Source organism: Emys orbicularis, chromosome 4, assembly GCF_028017835.1.
Source record: "Emys orbicularis isolate rEmyOrb1 chromosome 4, rEmyOrb1.hap1, whole genome shotgun sequence".
NCBI classification, from domain to species: domain Eukaryota; kingdom Metazoa; phylum Chordata; order Testudines; family Emydidae; genus Emys; species Emys orbicularis.
The window spans coordinates 114504723-114525655 of NC_088686.1; the positions used below are offsets into that span (position 1 = coordinate 114504723).

General features: G+C 38.8%; 1 protein-coding gene across 1 annotated transcript in view; it reads left to right on the forward strand.

Moving 5' to 3' along the window:
* The first annotated feature begins 742 nt into the window (after positions 1 to 742).
* The window catches only part of MUC5AC (mucin 5AC, oligomeric mucus/gel-forming), a 53584-nt gene continuing 33393 nt past the window's right edge, over positions 743 to 20933 (forward strand). Inside the window, exons 1-19 of the mRNA XM_065402609.1 lie at positions 743 to 815; positions 4281 to 4349; positions 6233 to 6307; positions 6572 to 6833; positions 7842 to 7956; positions 8638 to 8728; positions 9141 to 9250; positions 9474 to 9690; positions 10049 to 10174; positions 11270 to 11387; positions 13221 to 13359; positions 14549 to 14659; positions 15314 to 15383; positions 16155 to 16292; positions 16821 to 16985; positions 17888 to 17982; positions 18757 to 18883; positions 19543 to 19792; positions 20388 to 20437. Coding sequence (XP_065258681.1) covers positions 743 to 815; positions 4281 to 4349; positions 6233 to 6307; positions 6572 to 6833; positions 7842 to 7956; positions 8638 to 8728; positions 9141 to 9250; positions 9474 to 9690; positions 10049 to 10174; positions 11270 to 11387; positions 13221 to 13359; positions 14549 to 14659; positions 15314 to 15383; positions 16155 to 16292; positions 16821 to 16985; positions 17888 to 17982; positions 18757 to 18883; positions 19543 to 19792; positions 20388 to 20437 — 2401 coding nt within the window. The remainder of the gene's footprint in view (positions 816 to 4280; positions 4350 to 6232; positions 6308 to 6571; positions 6834 to 7841; positions 7957 to 8637; positions 8729 to 9140; positions 9251 to 9473; positions 9691 to 10048; positions 10175 to 11269; positions 11388 to 13220; positions 13360 to 14548; positions 14660 to 15313; positions 15384 to 16154; positions 16293 to 16820; positions 16986 to 17887; positions 17983 to 18756; positions 18884 to 19542; positions 19793 to 20387; positions 20438 to 20933) is intronic.

Below are 20933 nucleotides of genomic sequence, written 5' to 3' on the forward strand. Positions count from 1 at the left end.
GGGATACAGATTTGATCCAACACTGACTGAAGCACCTCTGAGGATAAGAATTCGTTCTATGGAGGGTATTAGTTTTTGACTATCCAGCACTGAAGAGCTTGACTGCATATTCCTGTACTGTGCCTGGCATGTGGATAACTGTTGGCCTTCAGTGTTCTTGGTCTCTTCATCTTCAGAAGCAGAGTATTTATACACTGAGGCACAAAATCTCTTCTCAAAAGACGAGGGTCCCAAACATGAAAAGTTTGATCACACAGCTTGGATCAGAAGGAGTTAGTGTTTTGCTCACTGGAAAAATTAGACTGAAATCACCTGCTGTAATCAGGATAATAAAAAAACTGCCTCTCTCTCATTCTAAATCCCGTCCCCGACTCCCCAAAAGTCATTCTGGATTTATATTTATTGCAAGATCTGTAATAACTGGAGACAGTAAGATTGAGCATAACTGTTCCTCATTGCTGCTCACTTGGAATTCCTTCAGTAGAAAAGTCTTTTAGAAAATAGCACTCCTCCCAGAATGCAAATACACTTGGCCAGCTCGTGAGGAAGCTAGAGCATCCTTTGTTTACCTGTGCACCTGCAGAGGAAAGGTAAAATCCCTGAAGCTCCACCTTTTTAGAACCTTGTGAAACTATCTGGGAACTGTGCCAAAGCCTATTCTGTTGCTATATAAGACTTGTCTAAAGACAAGTGCCTCTTCAGAAGCCTATAGTTCGGTACTTCCTACCGAACTCCAATCAAGATGGGCATAGGCTGGGGGGTACGAATACCACTATGGATACCAATATTAGTGATCACCTTTATGCAGAACAAAGGTAGGAGGCTATAGTTGCTTTTTATTTTTATTACTTTAGAGAACTTATAATTTGCTTTGCAGTTGGAAAGACTTTTCAGTGGTTTCTCTTTGCTTTGTGCAACTAATAAGATTTTGTTTGTAAATGAGATTTCCATGTCTCTTTCTATTCCTCTCCTTTCTAATATTGCTTCACTGATTTCATATTGCCCTCAAGCCCAGGAAAAGCAGTTGGATGAATTGAAAAACCATGGTCAACGGAGTTGCGTTGGCATAACTAAGAGTAGAATTTAGTCATATAATTATTCTCGCTGGTCATTTTTACCAGTTTCAATAGTTGTTGTTTTTTCAAATGTGAACATGGAAGGCTGTTAAAAACATGGCAAGTTAATAACACAGACTGCAAGCTTTGCATAATATCTGGTATTGGCTCCCTGTGATAGCAATCCTTCTGGTATTAAACCTTAAATTCACAGCTTTTTCTTTTCTGCTGCTGTTCCACTCCATTAATTCAAGACGCTTCACACTTCCACCTCTTGGCCAAAGAATTTGTATAAATGTTATGTTCATTAATATATCACAAAATAGAGCTAAAATAGACAAAATGGTGCTTTCCACTCCTTAAAGTTAAACATTTCCTAGAGAAATATATCCCTGAGTTTTTATGGCTGGATAAATACCAATCTCACCAGTTCTCTTTTGCTTTCAATTTTCAAATGCTCTGAACCAGGCAAGTTCATAATAATATTATGATTATGAATAATCATATAGAAACCTAATTTCCAACAACAAATGAAGCCTGTTTTTATAGACATGACAACAAATGTGATCAATTAATTTAGCTGTAACAGAGCAGTCATAGGCTATAGAGAACATACAGTGATGAGGGAGCACATTACTCATTTGAAATATAAACTTGACTTAAATACTGTAGTTCATCTTAGCTGAAAAGCCTCTTGTGATGGAGGGAAAGGGTGTGATGAGAAAGATGACACAAAAAGAGCCAGTACAGAGTGTAACATGAGAGACCATGGGTGCCAAGATTCTTGTTGTAACCAAAGGCTCTTATGGAGCAAAAAAAAATATATAAATCAAGGACACTATTCCTGCCAAATGTCATCCTGTTAGATCCACTTTTAAAATCTACCCAATGTCATAAGAATTTTGGTTGAATGGCAGTTTGCCTGCATAAGGTTAATGTAAAACCTAAGGGGTTTGATCTTAAGGGGAGCAGAACTGGGCCCTAAGTAAAGGCATTTAGGATTTTATCATTAACTTTTAACTGTCACCCTATCAGCAAAATAAGCTGCTATTGATATTAATGTCAGTCATGATTATCACTGAGACTTTGGGTAAAGGTGACATAAGGGATTAGTCCAAAGTTTGTCTTTCAAAGGATAATTTTTAATGAATTCATGAAACCAGGATCCAGAGTGCACAGGCCTAGCCTTCTATCATCTAAGAAGATGTTTTATATTCACATTCTGTGTAATCTTTTATTCACTGTGCCCTTTGTTAATTCATTCCATGGCTAAACTCATAAAATGTTAGTATCTAGTGTTTTTTGATCTGATGCACAAATCCTAATGAATATTTTTACTTCTTCCTAACTCCTATGCAGTTCCATGCTAACCTTTATTAAACCTTGTTATACCTCATTACACCAAGGGATTAATTGTGCCATTACCAGCCACTGACAATGGGCATGGGTATGTGGCATGGCATAGACATTGTGCTGAATGTGCATTGAGAGGGAAGCAGAATGATTCCCTGGGCTAAAAAGCTAGGGAAGGGCACACAGTAGGATCAAATGATACACCCTTTCAAAGGGTGCAGAGTGTGTTGTTCCAGGGCCAGCCTCAGACATCCAGCAAGGGCAGATGGGGCCATGGCAACCCCTCAGCCCATGTCAGCCTCACCCATTTGGGATGACTAGCCTCAGTGGTGGTGCCAGCAGTCGTTCTGCACTCAAGGAATACAGGATGCTGCCTGCCTTTAGCTCAGGTGCTCCCCATGTCTGCTCAAGAGCTACCCTCAGTATTGTGCCCTCAGTATTCTGCGTTTTCATTAAGCAGTGCTTTTTGTTAAACAGGGGTTGAGTGCAGCTTTATATTTTGAGATGATGGTGCAAAGGAATGAAAGGAATATCTTCGGGATTGTTTTTATTATTTTGAACAAGTTGGGGGCCCAATCAATAATCTGAAATAAATCTATCAGCTCCCCAATTCTATCCACATTGCTTCTGGGTATGTTAGTTATTATTACTGGTGTTTGAAGTTGTAAACCAGCTATTATGGGTCAAATTCTACTCCCAGTAATACAGCTTATATGTTGGCCCTCTCGCTCTAAAAAGGGTTCTTCCAGTATAAAACAGTCTTCTCTATACCCTTCTCTGGTTATTTGTTATTATTTCTATAGTTCCCAAGATGTACATAGGACTTTGCAGATGGTTCAAGCGTACAAATTCAGAAAAACAAAGAATCAAATGGAGCCTTTGCTCTAAATAGCTTAGAAGGGCAGAGAGGGTACCGTGTAGCTAGCAAAGAAAGAGAGAAATTCTCCACTCAGTTTTCATTGGTATAATCCCAGTGATTTCGGTAGAATTTTCCTTGTTACAACCAAAAGAAAAATTTGGCTCAAGGAGTGATATATGGGTCAGGTTCTCAGCTAGGGTCAATCAGGCCATCTCCTTTAAGTCTATGGATCTATACCAACTTACACTGCTGAGGAGCCGACCCGATGGTTGGTAGACAGGTCCATGTTTTTAGAATGGATTTGAAGGAGGAGAGGGTGAGAGTTTGGTGGAGATTAAGTGACCAGCTAGCAGGTTGCTCAGGGGAAGCATAGGGAAAAAGCTCTCTATTAGCCTTCCTATTACCCTTTCCCAATGAACATGCATACCGGTTCAGTCTCAGAGTAGAAGACTAAGAACTCCTACTCAGTTCTGACACCTAGGACAAAAATGTATAGATTGCAAACCCAATCTCAAATGTGTGTGTGTTTTTTTAGATAAATTAATAACGGGGGGGAGGGGGGGAGGAGGTTGTGATATGTATGGAGTAGGGAATGTGGGAGTGAATGGGGGTGGCAATGATTATGCACCTCAAGCAAAGTCCATTAGATTCACTGCATAGTTCAGGTCCTCTATACCACTGTCATTGACTTATATATAACAACTTCTGTAAAAAAAAAAAAAAAAAAAAAGCGAACCAGCCATCATACCACAAGAGACCTAGAGGTCTTTTTTGATCTGAACTGTAGCTAAGGAGAAAAATTCTCCATTTTCATCTTTTAAAATATTTTCACCCTCACAGCCTTTGCCTCTGTGTGAGTGTGTGTTTGTATTTGCCACAGCATAACAAACCACACTTACCATGCAGTTTCCCTGCCAAAAAGAATGCTACTTTTGCAGATTGTATTGTTCAACCAGGTGTTACTGACAAATTTATGAGCACAATCCCCCAAAGTAACTTTTTTTTTTCTCCAGTCAAAGCCCAATATGAGGACCAACAAGCAAATTATGATGACAATAATTATGTCCAGCAGGGACAAGACTGTAAGTGTTTTTTGTTTTACTTTATTTATTTATTTGACAATCTAAATTCAGCCAATGTTGTCTTAGAAACTCATTGCAATAGACATAGAGTGATTAAAGTGTACTATGCCTTTAAATGAAGGGAGAGGAACAATTCTCTATACACAATGTTCAGCTCCCTGGAATTGGTACTGTAGGGCCAGATCCTCAGCTGGTGTAAATTGGTGAAACTCCATTGAAGTCAGTGGGGCTATGCTGATTTGCACCAGCTGAGGATCTGGCCCATTGAAGCTACACAATTATCTAATCTATAATTACGTAATAGGTACATATTGCAAATTTACAAGGTGTATTTTATGAGGTGTGTGTGTGTACATGTGTATCACAAAGATATTTGATAATCGGTAATAAAAAGTACTCTTTTTCATTCTATTGAGATAACTGCATCACTCATGAAAGGCAGAAAATGAAAAGTATTGCAGTACATGCACCAGAGATAGTGCAGATTTGTGTATAAAATATATTATGCTGCTTGTTGGAACATATTAGTTACATGTAATAAGATAAGGGATGTGTATTGGCTGTTGGTATAACACTGCTGTCAGAACAAAAGCCATGTTGTATAAAAATTCTAACAAAATGTCCCTTGTTCCTTTCTCCAGTAAATTTATTACACTATAATTTAACTAATCAGCCTGAAAATCTGAACCATAACCTAATCTGAAATTAGCAACCTTGACAAACCCAACAGCTGGAAGCTGAAGGTAGACAAATTCAAACTGGAAATATGGCAAACACTATTAACCTTGAGTGTAACTAACCATTGTAACAACTGATCAATGGAGATGGTGGGCTCTCTATCCCTTGAAGTCTTTAAATCAAGACCAGTTGTCTTTCTAAAAGAGATGCTCTGTTTCAACCACAAATCATTGGTCTAGATGGAGCAACCACTGGGTGATACCGTGTGGGCCATGTTATGCAGGAGATCAGGCTACAGGAGCATAAAGGTCCCTGTTGGCTTTCAAATGTATGAATTTATTAATAAAGATATCATCCTTCATTTACTCCAGGAGCTTTAAAAAAAATCTCAGAAGGAGCTTTAAGGGACATTAAAACCATTCTTGACCTTTGCCTCCCAGTATACATGCAAGTGGAAAACTGTAGTGAGGATTCAGAAGTAGGTGTTGAGAAACTACATTGCAGCTTCTGTGAATCTCAAATCCATTCAATACTGGAACCAAAGAAGAAATACTAGGGATGAACACAGCAAATTTAGGGCCAGATCCTGCAAATGGGAGTTCTTGTGTGAAAAAGCACTAGGTTCATGATTAAGGATTTGCAGAATTCTACAAGAATTTGTTGTTTGCCTGAAGTTGGCTGTATGTGAGTGTGTGTGTATACATGTACTTCCGGCTAAGAAAAGAATATGAGATCTAAACAAGTTCTGCTGTGGTTTCTCAACCCCAACCATTGAAACCCTCCTACAGTTTTCCACTTTTACATATGCTGGGAGCCAAAGGTTGTGAATAACTTTAATCTCCATTGTGTTGCCTGAGGTTTTTTGTATAGTTCCTATCGTAGATGAAGGATTAAATTGGTATCAGCTTGCGGATACCTACTTTGGGCAGGTGGGGTCAGATTCAGTTGGGCTCCTTGTGTGAGAAAGGACTACTGACTTGAGGAAGGGTTGGCAGGATCCAGCTATTAATGACAGTTTACATTGGAAACCAAAATTTGATGCAGTGGCATTAAGCCATCAATAGACTCCCTTGGAAATTTTCCAGTGAGCATTACTTGCAGTAAAAACCTTTAACCACTAATGAGGCTAGGAGATCCATATCTGTGTTTGCCAATTTGTTTACTGAGCCTTTTGAATTAGTGATAATTGTATTTCTTTTTCTTAGATTTTTCTGTACCAGTAACAAAACCACAAGAAGTGACAATCATCCAACCACTGAGAACGACGCTGCCTGTAAAGCGTAAGTTAAACAAATGCCATGTCTTTATGAGAGATTGATCAGAACTGTAGGGTAAGTGAAGAGATGGATAGACTAAAGAGAAAAGTTAACAGAATGAATGATATATACACAAATAAATAAATAGCTAGATGAGAAGATAAAACAAAGAATGGGTTTGTTGTTTAGATAGATGGATAAATATGTAAACGAATTAGCCAGTGAGTGAATAGAGGGACTTACACTGGAATTTTCAGTACAGTCCTACAACTTGTTTTGAATCCACAGCTGGCAACCCTGCTCACAATGGACGTGTGTGCAGCACCTGGGGAAACTTCCACTTCAAGACCTTTGATGGGGACATCTTTCACTTCCCCGGGCTCTGCAACTATGTCTTTGCATCCCACTGCAAATCTGCCTATGAGGACTTCAACATCCAGATCAGGCGCACTATGCTGGAAAGCTCTCCTGTGATCAACCATATCACCCTGAAGCTTGACGGAATGGTGATTGAACTGACCTCAGACTCCATTGTGGTCAATGGCAACCCGTAAGTTCAGATGTCTTATTATCTCATGAAATTGGCACCACTGATATTGCCCCAATGGCCTGTTTGAAAGGATGCCTATTTCAGTCTCATTCCCTCAGGCTGCTCTAAAACAGCATAAGGGGATAGGCCCTTCTTAGAGCAGTAGCAGAAACAGGGGAGTACAGAGCTGAGCTTTATTCCACCTTTACAGATGACCTCCTGACTTATGTGCCATGCAGTTCAGGGGCACTCCAGACCCCACTCTACTGTTGTAATTTAGAGGCCTCTAGGTGCCATAAAATAAAGGTAGAATAAAAACAAATACAGCAAAATACCTAAATAAATCCAAGATCAAGAATACAAGAAGCCAGACACTGCAGCAGAAAAGAAAGAAAGAAAGAAAGAAAGACACAGTACATATTAGCAAAAGAACAAGAGTCCTGAGCCTTCCCTCCTGAAGGATGCCACAAGTGTAAATGTGAAGGGGGAAAGTATCTCAGTGATTCCAGTTCTACACTAGAAAGCCTTTCATCTTGTTCCTTCAAGACTGCATGTGGGGAAGTCCAGCAATCCCAGCTCTGCCATTTCAACTGAGCTAGTCTTAGTTATGAAGAAAGAACAAAAAAGAACAAATTCCCTCCAGAGAAGCTAGTCCTATATTATTTAAGGCTTTAAAATAATAATAGCAGAGCACTTGACGTGCACTTGTTAAACAACAGACAGGCATAGCACTGTCTGAATTATATCATATAGCAGACAGACCTGCATTTTATACACTAAAACATCATGTATAGATGTACTGAAAAGGAATGGCACCAGAAAACAACACTGGCCCCACAGCACTTTGGAGAGCAACTGCATAGGAGATTATCCAACTGAAGGTTTCCAAGACTGTTATAAACTTGTGCTGTTCATATTTAGCAATGCGTATTACTAGCCAATTCCTTATTCAGTTGAATTAAAAATGTCTCAAAGACTGGATGTCAAATTCTGTACTCCTACTTTAATTGCACTTTGATCTCTCTCCAGAATTCAGCTGCCTTTCAGCCAGTCAGGAATCCTGATAGAGAGAAGTAGCGGCTATTTGAAAATCACTGCCAAGATGGGCCTGGTCTTCATGTGGAACCAACTGGATGGCCTTCTGGTAAGTGTACATTCCAGATGTTGCAAAGAATACTTATTTTTAAATTATTCTGGCTTTTATGAGCCAGAGATTAGGTGATTTGGGATTTTTATCCATTTTCATTGCATTGTGTTACCCTATTATGCTTTCAATTTCCTTTCTTTTCTCAGAGCTCAGTTTATAATCACCATTCTCCCCAAGCCACTAATAGATCTTTTTAGTGAAATGTAATCTTCCTCAGATACTAAATACACCACTGCTTTGATGTTCACAGCCCCTGTGGCATTCAGTAGCATAAACAACGGTGCAGAACTCCAGCAGTGGGAAGTCCACCAGGGGAGGAGACTGCAGTGAAGCAAAGTAGCCACAACTCCCATCCTGAAGTCCTGCGGTGATCATAAGAAATCAATTATTATAAAATAGACCAGATTTAGTTTAATCCATCATACTGTTCACCCAAACACCCATATCTAATGAAAAAAACCTGTCTGACCAAACTACTGCATTGATTTAGGTTTAATTTCACCCCGTGTCGAGGGCCAGCACCATGTCTATGCACCACTGATTTTGAAAACCTAAGTGGGATGTATGTTGTACATAGACTTTGTGGTGAACCTCTGGATAGTGGTGAATTCCATCCTTAACATTGAATACACTGTAAATTTTAACTCTGTGTGTAACTCACTTACCCCATTTTTTTAGGTGGAACTGGATAAGAAATATGCCAATCAGACCTGTGGGCTTTGTGGGGACTTCAATGGCATTCCAATTTACAATGAGTTCACGTCAAACAGTAAGTAACAACAACATTATTAAGCACTGTGGTTTGATTTTCTTTCCTTTAATAGTATTTGTTTCAATAGAATGGGACATTGATCCACAGATAAGTTGTGAAACTATACTGACGTTTAATATTAAACTACACTGATGTTTAATATTGACATGCACTATTTTATGTCCTTTGATTTAACACTTTTATAGTAGGCATAGGGTATAAAGCTGTAACGAGTGATTTCCTGTTTTTTTTAAATATTTCAACACCAAACACTTGCCAGCTATTCACACTTTCTTCATCGCTCTTTCCTTTTGCTATCATGGTGATTACCACGGGCAACATCATAAGGGTCAATCTCCACACAAAATTAGCACTGCATTTTCAAAGCCAATAAAAGTGCCATAATATTTTTTTTAACTGCTTATTACAGACATCAAGCTGACTGACGTGCAGTTTGGGAATATGCAGAAGATGGATGGACCCACAGAGCAATGCGAGGATCCTACATCTTCTTCTCTTTCAAATTGCTCAAATGAATTTGTAAGGATCTTTTCTGTAGTATTTTGTTTTTCATTGAAATATCTTTGCTCCCTCTTCTTACATCAATGAATTAATTTGGGGGAAATTTGGAAACATAACATGAATCAAAATGAAGAAAATGGGATGTCTTTGGAACAAAATACTTTAAAATATCTAAATAAAAATTAGTTCTTTGGCATTTTGTAAACTCTGTTGCTCTAACAACCACTATTTTCACTTCTAGAGTGCTATCTGCCAGAGAGTATTGACTGGTGAAGCATTTGTGAGCTGCAATGCACTGGTGGACGTTCAAGACTACATTGACTCTTGCGTACAAGACTTGTGCCGCTGTGATGAGTCTATGCGTGATTTCTGCATCTGTAACACCTTTGCTGAATACTCCCGGCAGTGCGCCCATGCTGGTGGACAACCTCTGAACTGGAGAACTAAAGAACTGTGCAGTAAGTATCTCAAGAAGATGCTTTCTCCTATGCTTGCAACTAGTCACCAACAAATTCCAATAGTGTGAAATCTACTCCTGTGCGGACAGCTTTCAAAAGGCCTATATACCATAATTTTCACGAAGTCAATTTCAACCTGAGTGCATCAGGGCCTTACAGGAATTAAAGGTTTTAAACATTTTGCAGTGACCGGGGATGCCAGTATTCCCCAGAGGACTCAATAACAAATTGCAGATATCAGCACATCTCCTAAGGAATTCATCATCAGATACAGATGTCACCTCTCCAAGGTTTACATGAGAAAAGTCAATACATGGGGAGTAAATTAAGAACTCTTTATCCTTTATTCTACTTTCAGACAAAACATGCCCTTATAACATGCAGCACGAGGAATGTGGCTCCCCCTGTGCTAACACCTGCACCAACCCTGAAAGGTCAGCCCTCTGTGAAGATCACTGTACCGATGGCTGCGTCTGCCCCCCAGGTAAGTTTATATTCATCTCTTTTTCTCATATTCAAAAGCACCAGCACATTTACATGTACAGGTTTAGCAGCTTTCCTAGGATACATTATACTTTTTAATGCTCTTTCCACAGCTACAGGAAGTTCCATGTTCTTTCCTTGAGACATGTACATAGTTTCTATCTATGTTAATGGAAACACCCTTTCAGATGACAGGGGGTTATTCAGGACATACATCTGATGTGCCACAAAGTGACTGAAATTAGTATATGACAGCATACTAGAGATGGAACTCTCTAAACCTGGCAGCTTCCTTAGCCACTGTGTGCAATAAGTAGATTACATTTACTCACCTTTTGCCCACAAAAATGTTTCCTGACATTAGCAACTTTGAGCCTGATCCTGCAAGGTGATGAACATTTCCTGTGGAGTGCTGCCTGTCCTCCTCTCCCTCTGTAAACACTGGGAGTTGGGAGCACTCAGCAGTTTGTAAGATCAGGCCATTTTCAGGAATTATGCATGATAAATGGACATTAATTTGTAATTGTAGGTACAGTAACTGCCTGCTCTCTCCATGCAAACTAAGTTCTCGTGCTGAGAATATTTGCTGACTGGAGTGAATTTATCATCTTCATCATATTTCCCATCCCTGCTCTTCAGCCCATGCTACGTGTGGTCACATGTGGTGCTCCCTCGTGTCCTCATCTCTTGTCAGAATAAATTAACTAGTCTCCCTGAGACTACTATGTGCTTGCTTTAGGGTGTATAGTGTTTACACTACAAATGGGTCCCCATGTGAATTTATAGATGTTTGCTCCATTACATCCTGTCACTCTGTCATCTTGCAATTCAAGTCAGCGAGGCCCATCTCACCAAGGCACTTACCAGAGTATCACAGAGTGAAGGAGCTCTAGGATTTCCGCCACTCTTTGATTGGTTACACAGCCGCAGCAGTCAGTAGATAGCAGAGATTCCATTATTACAATGCTTTTTATTTTTGCATTTCATCTGTAATAAAAAAAGAAACACAACATATTTTACGATGTCTTCTACAGCTGTGCTCCGAAACAACATGGAAAGCATGACAAAGTGAATAACTTACTATTTCTTCCTCTAGGAACTGTGTCTGATGACATTAACAGCTCTGGCTGTATCCCTCTCAGTGAGTGCCACTGTACCTACAAAGGTGAAACATATAGTCCAGGTGCTTCTTTTGCATCCCAGTGCACTTCATGGTAACCTACTATTTTTGTCAAATCTTTTCCTTTTTTTGTGCATTACCTAATAATTGTTGGCAGTGGGCAAGAAATCACTGATTACACAGCGGTTGGGAATGAATATATTAGTCTGAAGCTTCTGGCTTAAAATACTTACTAAAGTTGTTTATCTCCTTGGTTTCTTTCTGTACACGAGAACAAAAACTTGAATTTAGACAGGAGTAATCTCATTTTCAAACCCAGGCACGTTAACAATATGATCAAATCCAGTCACTGAATGCTCAAATCAGCCCTCAGTAACATAAATCCAGTGACAGGTTTCAGAGGGGTAGCTGTGTTAGTCTGTATCAGCAAAAACAACGAGGAGTCCTTGTGGCACCTTAGGCTTTGTCTAATAGCAATCGGTCTATCGGGGATCGACTTACCGCGTCTAGTGAAGACGCGGTAAAAATCGATCCCTGATCGCTCTGCCGTCGACTCCGGAAATCCACCTCGGCAAGAGGCGGCAGCGGAGTCGGCGGCAGCGCGGCAGCGGCCGACTTTCCCGCGTCCTCACCGCCAGGTAAGCCGACCTAAAATACGCAACTTCAGCTACGGTATTCACGTAGCTGAAGTTGCGTATCTTAGGTCAGACCCCCGCTGTAGTGTAGACCTAGCCTTAGAGACTAACAAATTTATTTGGGCATAAGCTTTCGTGGGCTAAAACCCACTTCATCAGATGCATGAAATGAAAAATACAGGAGCAGGTATAAATACATGAAAGGATGGGGGTTGCTTTACCAAGTGTGAGGTCAGTCTAACGAGATAAATCAATTAACAGCAGGATACCAAGGGAGGAAAAATAACTTTTGAAGTGGTAAGAGAGTGGCCCATTACAGACAGTTGACAAGAAGGTGTAAGTAACAGTAGGGAGAAATTAGTATTGGGGAAATTAAGTTTAGGTTTTGTAATGACCCAACCACTCCCAGTCTTTATTCAGGGCTAATCTGATGGTAAATCCAGTGGTGGACTGCAGCATGAAATATGCATGTTCTATATAAGCACAATTTTAAATTTGAAGACACAGTGTATTACATGGATAGTGAAATTATGTGTACACATATAACAGCTTCTGGATGTGAATTGATGGCTTCCCCGTAGCTGCTTAAATATTACTTCAGTGTATGTATATGTGTATATGTATATAAAAACCCAAAATCTATTATTTGTAAAGAATTATTTAACATGCTCTGAATTTTGTCTCATGCTAATGAAGGTAAGAGTCCAAATTCAGTATGAGAAAAATTCCTTGGTATTCCATAGAATTGCTTCCACTTTCACAAGGGCTGAATTTGGTCCAAAGATTTACAATGAATAGCTTTAGGTTAAAACATCATTACCATGAAGACGGAGATGCCTTTCCCTTATTCATTTTGAGTTTTTAATGCAATATCAAAAAAACAACGAGGAGTCCGGTGGCACCTTAAAGACTAACAAATTAATTTGGGCATAAGCTTTCATGGGTAAAAAACCCAGTTCTTCAGATGCATGGAGTGAAAATTACAGATGCGGGCATTATTATACTGACACATGAAGAGAAGGGAGTAACTTTACCTTTTACCCACGAAATCTTATGTCCAAATAAATTTGTTAGTCTTTAAGGTGCCACCGGACTCCTCCTTGTTTTTGTGGATACAGGCTAACATGGCTACCCCCTAATACTTGACACAATGCAATATCAGTTAATCTACTTGCAAACAGTGATAAAAACAGCAGGGGGGAAATGAAGGTGTCATCTGTCCCCATTTTCTCCCATTTTTCTTAAGCTTGTGTCACTCAAGCTTAACAAACATCTCTTGTCTTTTTTTTCAGTACCTGTACTGGAGGCCAGTGGAGTTGTGTCAGCCTTTCCTGCCCTGGGACTTGCTCCATTGAAGGAGGTTCCCACATCTCCACATTTGATGAGAAACGTTATTCCTTCTTTGGAGATTGTAGCTATATCCTGACGAAGGTAACTATAATTGAGCATTTACTACCAGTGCAACTTAGTATAGGCAGATTCTTTAACTAGAGAGGATGCAACTTAATTAGTGCTACTGGAAGTCTCAACATGGGGCTTGATCCAAAGACCAATGAAATTAATAGGATTCTTTCCATTGACTTCAATGGGCTTTGGAACAGGCCCAGAATAAACGAATGCAAAGACTTAATCAGGTAGCTGAATACATTAGGAATGTCTATTTTTTAGGGGGTGGGAGGTTTGCTTATGAATTACATTGCATTTTCCAGACCCCCTCAATATAACCTGCAGATGGTTACTATACATTTTCAAATAAATCTCCTCTGTCCTGTGTTTTGTAATTTTTTCTTTCTGAGTAAAGTTAACCCTCCTTTCTGCCTCCGTTGTCACCCTTAATCCAGTTTGCACCCAGTTTGCCTTCCTTGATTAAATGTTCTTCATGTCAGAAGCATCATTTATAGTTCTCATGCAAACTGACTATCAGCTTTCCTATTACCCTTTCCCAATATACATGCATAACTGTTCAGTCTCAGAGCAAAAGACTAAGAACTCCTATTCAGGAGTAGGATCTAAAATGTGTATTTTAGATAACTTAATAACTGGGGACTGTGATACATATGGAATACAGGATGTGGGAATGAATGGGGGTAGTAATTATTATGTTCCCTAATGAAAGTTCATCAGAGTCACTGCAAAAGTCAGGTCCTATATACCACTGTCATTGACTTATATATAATAACTTCTGTAAAAAAAGTAATAAAGACTTAATATTAAAAATAACACACACACAAAGAATTATCTTTCCTCACCTAACAGCTGTGTGCTAGAAATCCTTTTTATGAGATAAAACAACCTCACTTTCAGTAAGGTCAAGTTAAATTTTAACTGAAAAGAGAATGCCACAAAAATATCTGTTGCTAATCTAGGAATGTCTGAACATTAAGGCTCCTGAAATCTCCTCATGGGTACCTCAAGTATTTAATGCCCTGGTCAGCTGACACTTTTCATTGTGTTGCATGTGTTTACGCCAGCTTACTTTGGTGAGTGTAAATGGGTGTGCATATGAGGAAGAGAGACAAAGGGAAGGAATGAGCAAAAATTACAATGACCAAGTTTACCCAGAATGTTATTTGATATTGATCCCTTTTCACCTAATGGGTTTGTTTTTTCTTTTTTTCAGCTCTGTGACAGCGATTCCTTCACTGTTCTAGGAGAAGTCCGCAAATGTGGCCTAACTGACACTGAGACATGCCTGAAAGGTGTAGCCATCAGCATAGGTGGAGGACAAACTGTACGTAGTAAAAACAGATACCCAACCTTTGGCCTGAATGCTTTTAAAATGGACAGTTATTGGGTAGGTAGGTGTGGGTGGGAAGGATGGGCTTAAACTGAAGACCAGAGAAAAACGTGAGTGATCTGTAGCTTGCAAAAAGTGTTACCCATCACCAACTAGACTCACCACAACTTCTGTTCCTGATGCAGTAGGAACTATGTTCAGCCTTATGTTGTGCCCAGATGGAAAAATATTTGATCATGGATGGTCCTTGATCCCAAATCCTGTACCAACGAACACACATATGTATTGTTTGGGGTAGATGCATGCACAAAAAAGAACACAGCAGCTAGGAAGTCAGCATTGATTTCTGTTCAAATAAGATATAACCTTGATCAAGCAAAAAGAAACTGCAGTGCAGACAATGGAAGTCAAGATACTGGTAGTTCTATGGCATTTACATTTTATACAGATTTTCTAAATAATTGCTAATTATAACAATTATAGAAAATAGTATAGTAACAAAAAAAGTTGTGTTGAAAAGTTGATTTTCACTATATCAAGCGTCCAGACTTTTTCTTCATCTTGAACAGTACTAGATATGAAATATTTGGAAAGTGCTGAACAGTTCCTAAACCTGCTTGCCAATCACTGTCTTTTTCTTCTTGTCAGATTGTTGTGATCAAACCTTCTGGCAGCGTGTTTGTGAATACGATCTACACCCAGTTGCCCATCTCTGCAGGTATGCTCTTTTAGGAGACATCTGTGGCATTCGTGGACTTTGACTTGGCTAGCCTAGTGCTTTGCTTATACTCTCCGTTACATTCTGAAGTAACCTCTTATTTTTAAAATAATTGTTTTTGCTCATTCAGCATTTTTCAGTTTGGAGATAATCAGATATTGTTATGTAACCATTAGAGAACATCTTCTATACACACATACACTATCACGCTGATATTTCCAGACCCAACTAGTACTGTAGGAGTAAAAAGCAAATTCTGATATACACTGGGACCCAAAAACCAGGCCTACAACTGATTGAGCCATTAAGTTGCCCTATGCCTCTTCTGCCTGTTTTCATGAATATTGTTCATCATTACAGCCTTTCACTCTATCTGGACCTCCTTAGTTTCTTCCCCACATATACAGGAAGTACAAGTACTGTATGTGTATCGAGTATTTCCAGATTGGATCCTAGGACAATATCATGTTAGGTAATTCTCACAGAGCCAAAGTCTGTTTGGACACAGAAATTCATGTTCTTCTCCTTGTTCCAAAGAAATTACCAGACTGGAGGCGTGTTCTGCCTGCTTGGTACCTAGAATAGTAATAGACTAACTTTGTACCAGATTTTAGATCCAGTTCAAATTAACTCTCCTTTTTTTCTCCAAGTGATAGCTTCACACTACATGTAGCAGAAGCTTAGTATAAAGAGAATCTTTGTAAATAATGGACAGTTGTTTCGATTTTTGATCACATACAAAAATGGGTTTATTGTGTTCTTTGTCCATAGCCAATGTCACTATCTTCAGGCCTTCATCGTTCTTCATCATTGTACAAACAAACTTTGGGCTTCAGGTTCAGATCCAGCTTGTACCCATCATGCAACTCTTTGTAAACTTGGACCCATCCCACAAAGGGCAGACATGTGGTAAGTGGACTTATCTAATATGTGTCTTTCCTACTGAGGAGAAGCACCACCCAGACTGCTTGTTTGGGTGGGAGACAGGCAGCAGGATCAGAGAGAGTCAGAGACTTAGACTTTTGATCAGGAAAGGAAGCACGGCTGAGCTTTTATAAAATTAAGCTTTCTCTCTGGGAGTAAGAAGTAGAAGGGTCACTGAATGCTATTTTTACTTTTATGTTATGTTTACTCTGATCAAATAAAAGTGTAGTGGTGTTTCAGACCCAGAAGTCAAAAGCATAGCCAATCAGTGGGTTTTGAAGAGTTCTGCAGGGCCCCTGAAATAGCGATAGGAAAAGTAGCCAGATTAGTCTGATATTCACAGGAAAATGTCCTGAGAGAAAGCTTTCAGAGGTACAAAGGTTGTACCAGCAACACAGAGACATGGGTCTTGAACAAGATGTGTAATCAGGAAGGAGCAGGTTGTGACCTCACTCATTGAAATTACTTTTAATCTTGTATGAGAGATTCAAAATCCTTCTGCTTCCCGCTAAGGTCTTTGTGGAAACTTCAACAATATCCAAACAGATGATTTCAAAGCCACAAGTGGTGTAGTGGAAGGAACAGCAGCCGCTTTTGCCAATACCTGGAAAATCCAGGGTGATTGCCCTAATGTCAAAAACATCTTTGAGAACCCCTGTACCCTCAGCATAGAAAATGGTATGTTTGTTATAATAATATATTTCTTCTATAATTAGAAGACTAAACAAATCTGACAAAAATACGTAGCAGAAATGAATTCAGATTCTAAATTCCATGTTACATATAGATGGTTTTAAAAATTAAATCATAAAAGAAGATTAGCTTGAAAAACAAAGCAATTATTTAACTGTAAGAAATATTAACAGGATGCTGCGACCCATTTTAACTAATCCAATCTTGCCTACCCATTTTCTGTTAGACAAGACTGAGGTTTTCTCTTAATAAATAATAATAATACTTAAGACTAATAGAGTATTTTAGAGCCTCACAATAGCTCTGTGAGTTAAGAAGTGAAGTGTTAAGATTCCCATTTTGCATATGGGGAAACTGAGTCATTGAAGAGGTTATCATTCCATCCTGTAAGATGCTGAGTGCCATCTAGAAGGTGTGGTGTGCTCAGAACTTTGCATGTTTGGACTGTATGTAACTTGCCCAGTGCCACACAATGAGTCATGAATCATACTGAGAATTCATTGGTTCAAGGCTCTCAATCTTCTGTTCTAACCAATAAAGAACTTAAGTTTTTAAGGTCCACAAGCCACTCTTTCTGCTGCTAATATGAATTGAGCCATTGGTAATCCACATTGAAAATCTCCTTTTTCAAAACACCAGCTCAAGTTTTACCAGCTTAATCAAAGGCAGCCATTGTGATTTAGCTTCAGTCAGTTTATGACACGTTCATATTTCTGTACAAAGAGAGTGGGCAGTTTTTTGTGTTTGAAGAAATACAGAGCCAAATTCTACTCTTTGTTATGCTTCTGCAACTCCACTGAACACAACGGGCTTACAGTGATGTAACTGGGAAGAGAATTTAACCCATAAAGTGAAACATGAATTCATAGCATTTTCTGTTTTTACAGAAAAATATGCTCAGCACTGGTGTGGATTGCTGACTGATACTCAAGGACCTTTTGCTGAATGCCACTCAACAGTGAATCCAGATGTTTACCACACGGTACTTTGCTAGTTATTTCTTTCACCTTTATAATAGCACCAATAAGAGTCTGATCCCTGATACCAAGTGCCAAGAGAAACACATACCAAACAGGAGGAGCTGGTTTAGACACCCATTTGCTTCTGACAAGTTCATCAGGCCACAATAACGTTTAACTGTAATTTGATTTCATGTAATCTACTCCTTCTCTAAGTAGGCATTTTTCTTTACACTATCAGGAAGATAAGTTTAATTGTTTCACTTTGTATATGACACTGCATTGATTGTAAATATCTGATGTAAATAGTAAAACTATTTTTTCCCCTCAAATAAAAGGAGGAACATAAAAATACAGTTGCAGGCATCTATTTTACTTCCTTGTAAAGGATTGCATCTTTCTGGCAGGTACTCAGGGTAATTTCCCTTGCGGGGAAGTAATCTAAATTTGCGTGTCTGAAACACTCTTAGATAACTGACTGCAAAGAAGGAAATGCTTAGATTTTTATACAGATATAAATATACAGACATTAATGGGCCAAATTCTGTTGTCAATTACATTGATGAAAATCCAGAATAAACCCATTGACATACTTCAAATCTATACTGGGGTAAATCAGAGCACCATTTGGTCCAATAGGTTGCAAAGTGAATACATCAAGGTAGAATTTGGCCCTATAATCCATTATAAGACTAAATAGAGCCAGTAATTTTGACATGTGAATGCAAAAACTTAAAGGGAAATTTCTTTGGATGGGCAGTTCAGTGATTACTAATGAGTCTTATATGTATTCCTAGAACTGTCTGTTTGACACCTGTAACTGTGAAAAGAGTGAGGACTGTATGTGTGCTGCCCTCTCTACCTATGTCAGAGCCTGTGCTGCCAAAGGAGTCCTGTTGAATGGATGGAGGACCAATGTCTGCAGTAAGTTTTAAAACCATTCACTGGTTAAAAATGATCAGCCAGTGGGCCCTTTATATCAGTTTCCAAGAAATCCAGGGCTCTCCCAGTCAAATCTTAAACAAAAGTTTGATGGTGTTCTATCAACAATTCTCTTATAGAATCTAAGGGGTATAAGTAACGGGGGACATAATGAACGATAAGTAGGAAGTTACTTAAAGAAGATGCTTCATGAGAATCATGCCTACACTGAATGAAAGTCCCAAGGAAATATCAGGGAGCATAAGGCTTTTACTGTCGATTTAATATAATTAGGATGCTTCCAGTTTTATTACTTTAATATACTGATGGTGGAAGGAGGAAAATAAACAAACAGAAAAAATAAACTGTACAAATTAATATGGGTTAAATTCTCCACTTGTTTAAACTGAAGAAACCTCATTGACAGCAATGGGGTTCTCTAGTGTACCCGTCCGAGATTGTAATGTGGGGGTAAATTTTGTAGTAGAAGTACAAAAGACATGTAAATTACATTACTGTTGACCTCACTGCAGAATTTCATCCATTCAGTTTTAATCTGTGGACATACAGGATCTATCATACACAATATATCCAAAATTTGGCATTTATAGCCATCATTAAATAAGCTATGAATGTAACTTACTTTATTTTACTCTCTCAAGCCATAACCTCATGCCCCAAATCCCTGACGTACAGCTATGTTGTCAATTCCTGCCAACCCACTTGCCGATCTTTGAGTGAGCCCGATGTCACATGCAACATCAAGTTCACTCCAGTTGATGGCTGCACCTGTGCAAATGGAACTTACATGGATGAAAATGGCAAATGCGTGCCCGCTACTAGCTGTCCTTGTTATTACAAAGGATCTGTGCTACCTTCTGGAGAGGTTGTTCACGACAATGGAGTCATATGGTAAGAGGTTCTTTAACAAAACCCTGGGGCTAGACACTGGCAATCATGGAATCATATATATTTTATGGAGTCTAGTCAAGTCAAATGAGTTTCTCTCCCCGTTTAAGAATTTTCAGTGTGAAAATCACAATTACTCATGAATTTTTAGGATTGTCTTTGTATAGAAGTCTTTCTTTAATCCAGTCAACTAACTCAATTAGCCATATTTTCTCCCTGAATTTAAAAGGTTTCTTCCAGATTAAAAAAGTCTACCAGTTTAATATTCCCTGTACTTAAAATGAGGAATGCTGGTGAAACGAATAATATTACAGAAGAAACTTTTTAAGTGTAATAATCTATGTCGACAAACTGACTGGGTGGCATTGTCTTAGCATAAGGCACAAGCTTGTTTGTTTTCTGGACAGCTATCGCAGAAATTATATGCAAACAATATACACGGTTCTGTTGAAAGGACACTTTCTATCTCTGGCCACAAGGTGGAATTTCAGTATTCCAGATTCCATAGGAAAGACTGGATGTATGGCAAGATAGAAGCAGCTCTCCATGTAACTAACTATGATTTGAAGCAAACATAATTCCCTTCTCTTTCTCACAGCTCTTGCACACATGGAAAGTTGGACTGCGTGAGAGTGAAACCAGAACCAGGTATAATCCCTTTAAGCTTTATTTTAATTCCCTCTCACACTTCTGAGTGAACTCAGTTTTATTACAATGATGAAGACAGCAAACATTTGAAACCCAGTAGGGAAATTAACGCATCAGAAACCATTTGCATAGCAGTTTTGTAGTAGCGAGGATGTAATTTTTAAAATGCAAAGTACCATTCTTTATATTGTGGCATAGTGGAAACAAAATATGACAAGAACTAAAGGATCTAATTCAGAGCAAGATAAGATCTGGTCATAGTGTTACAGATAAAAAAGAAAAGTGCCCTAGGGAGTACATAATAACCACTGAATTTCCTAAAAAGCAAAAATTACTGGATGCCGGTAACTTGATAAATATAGGGTGAGGGGTGTCCTTTATGAATTGTTCTCCAAAAGGCAAATTTCTATGAGACTTCTTAAAAATGAAAGTCAGCAAAAGGAAGCAAAAAATAAAGAAAAATAATACAGCTGTTAATATAGTAACAAGAATCAGT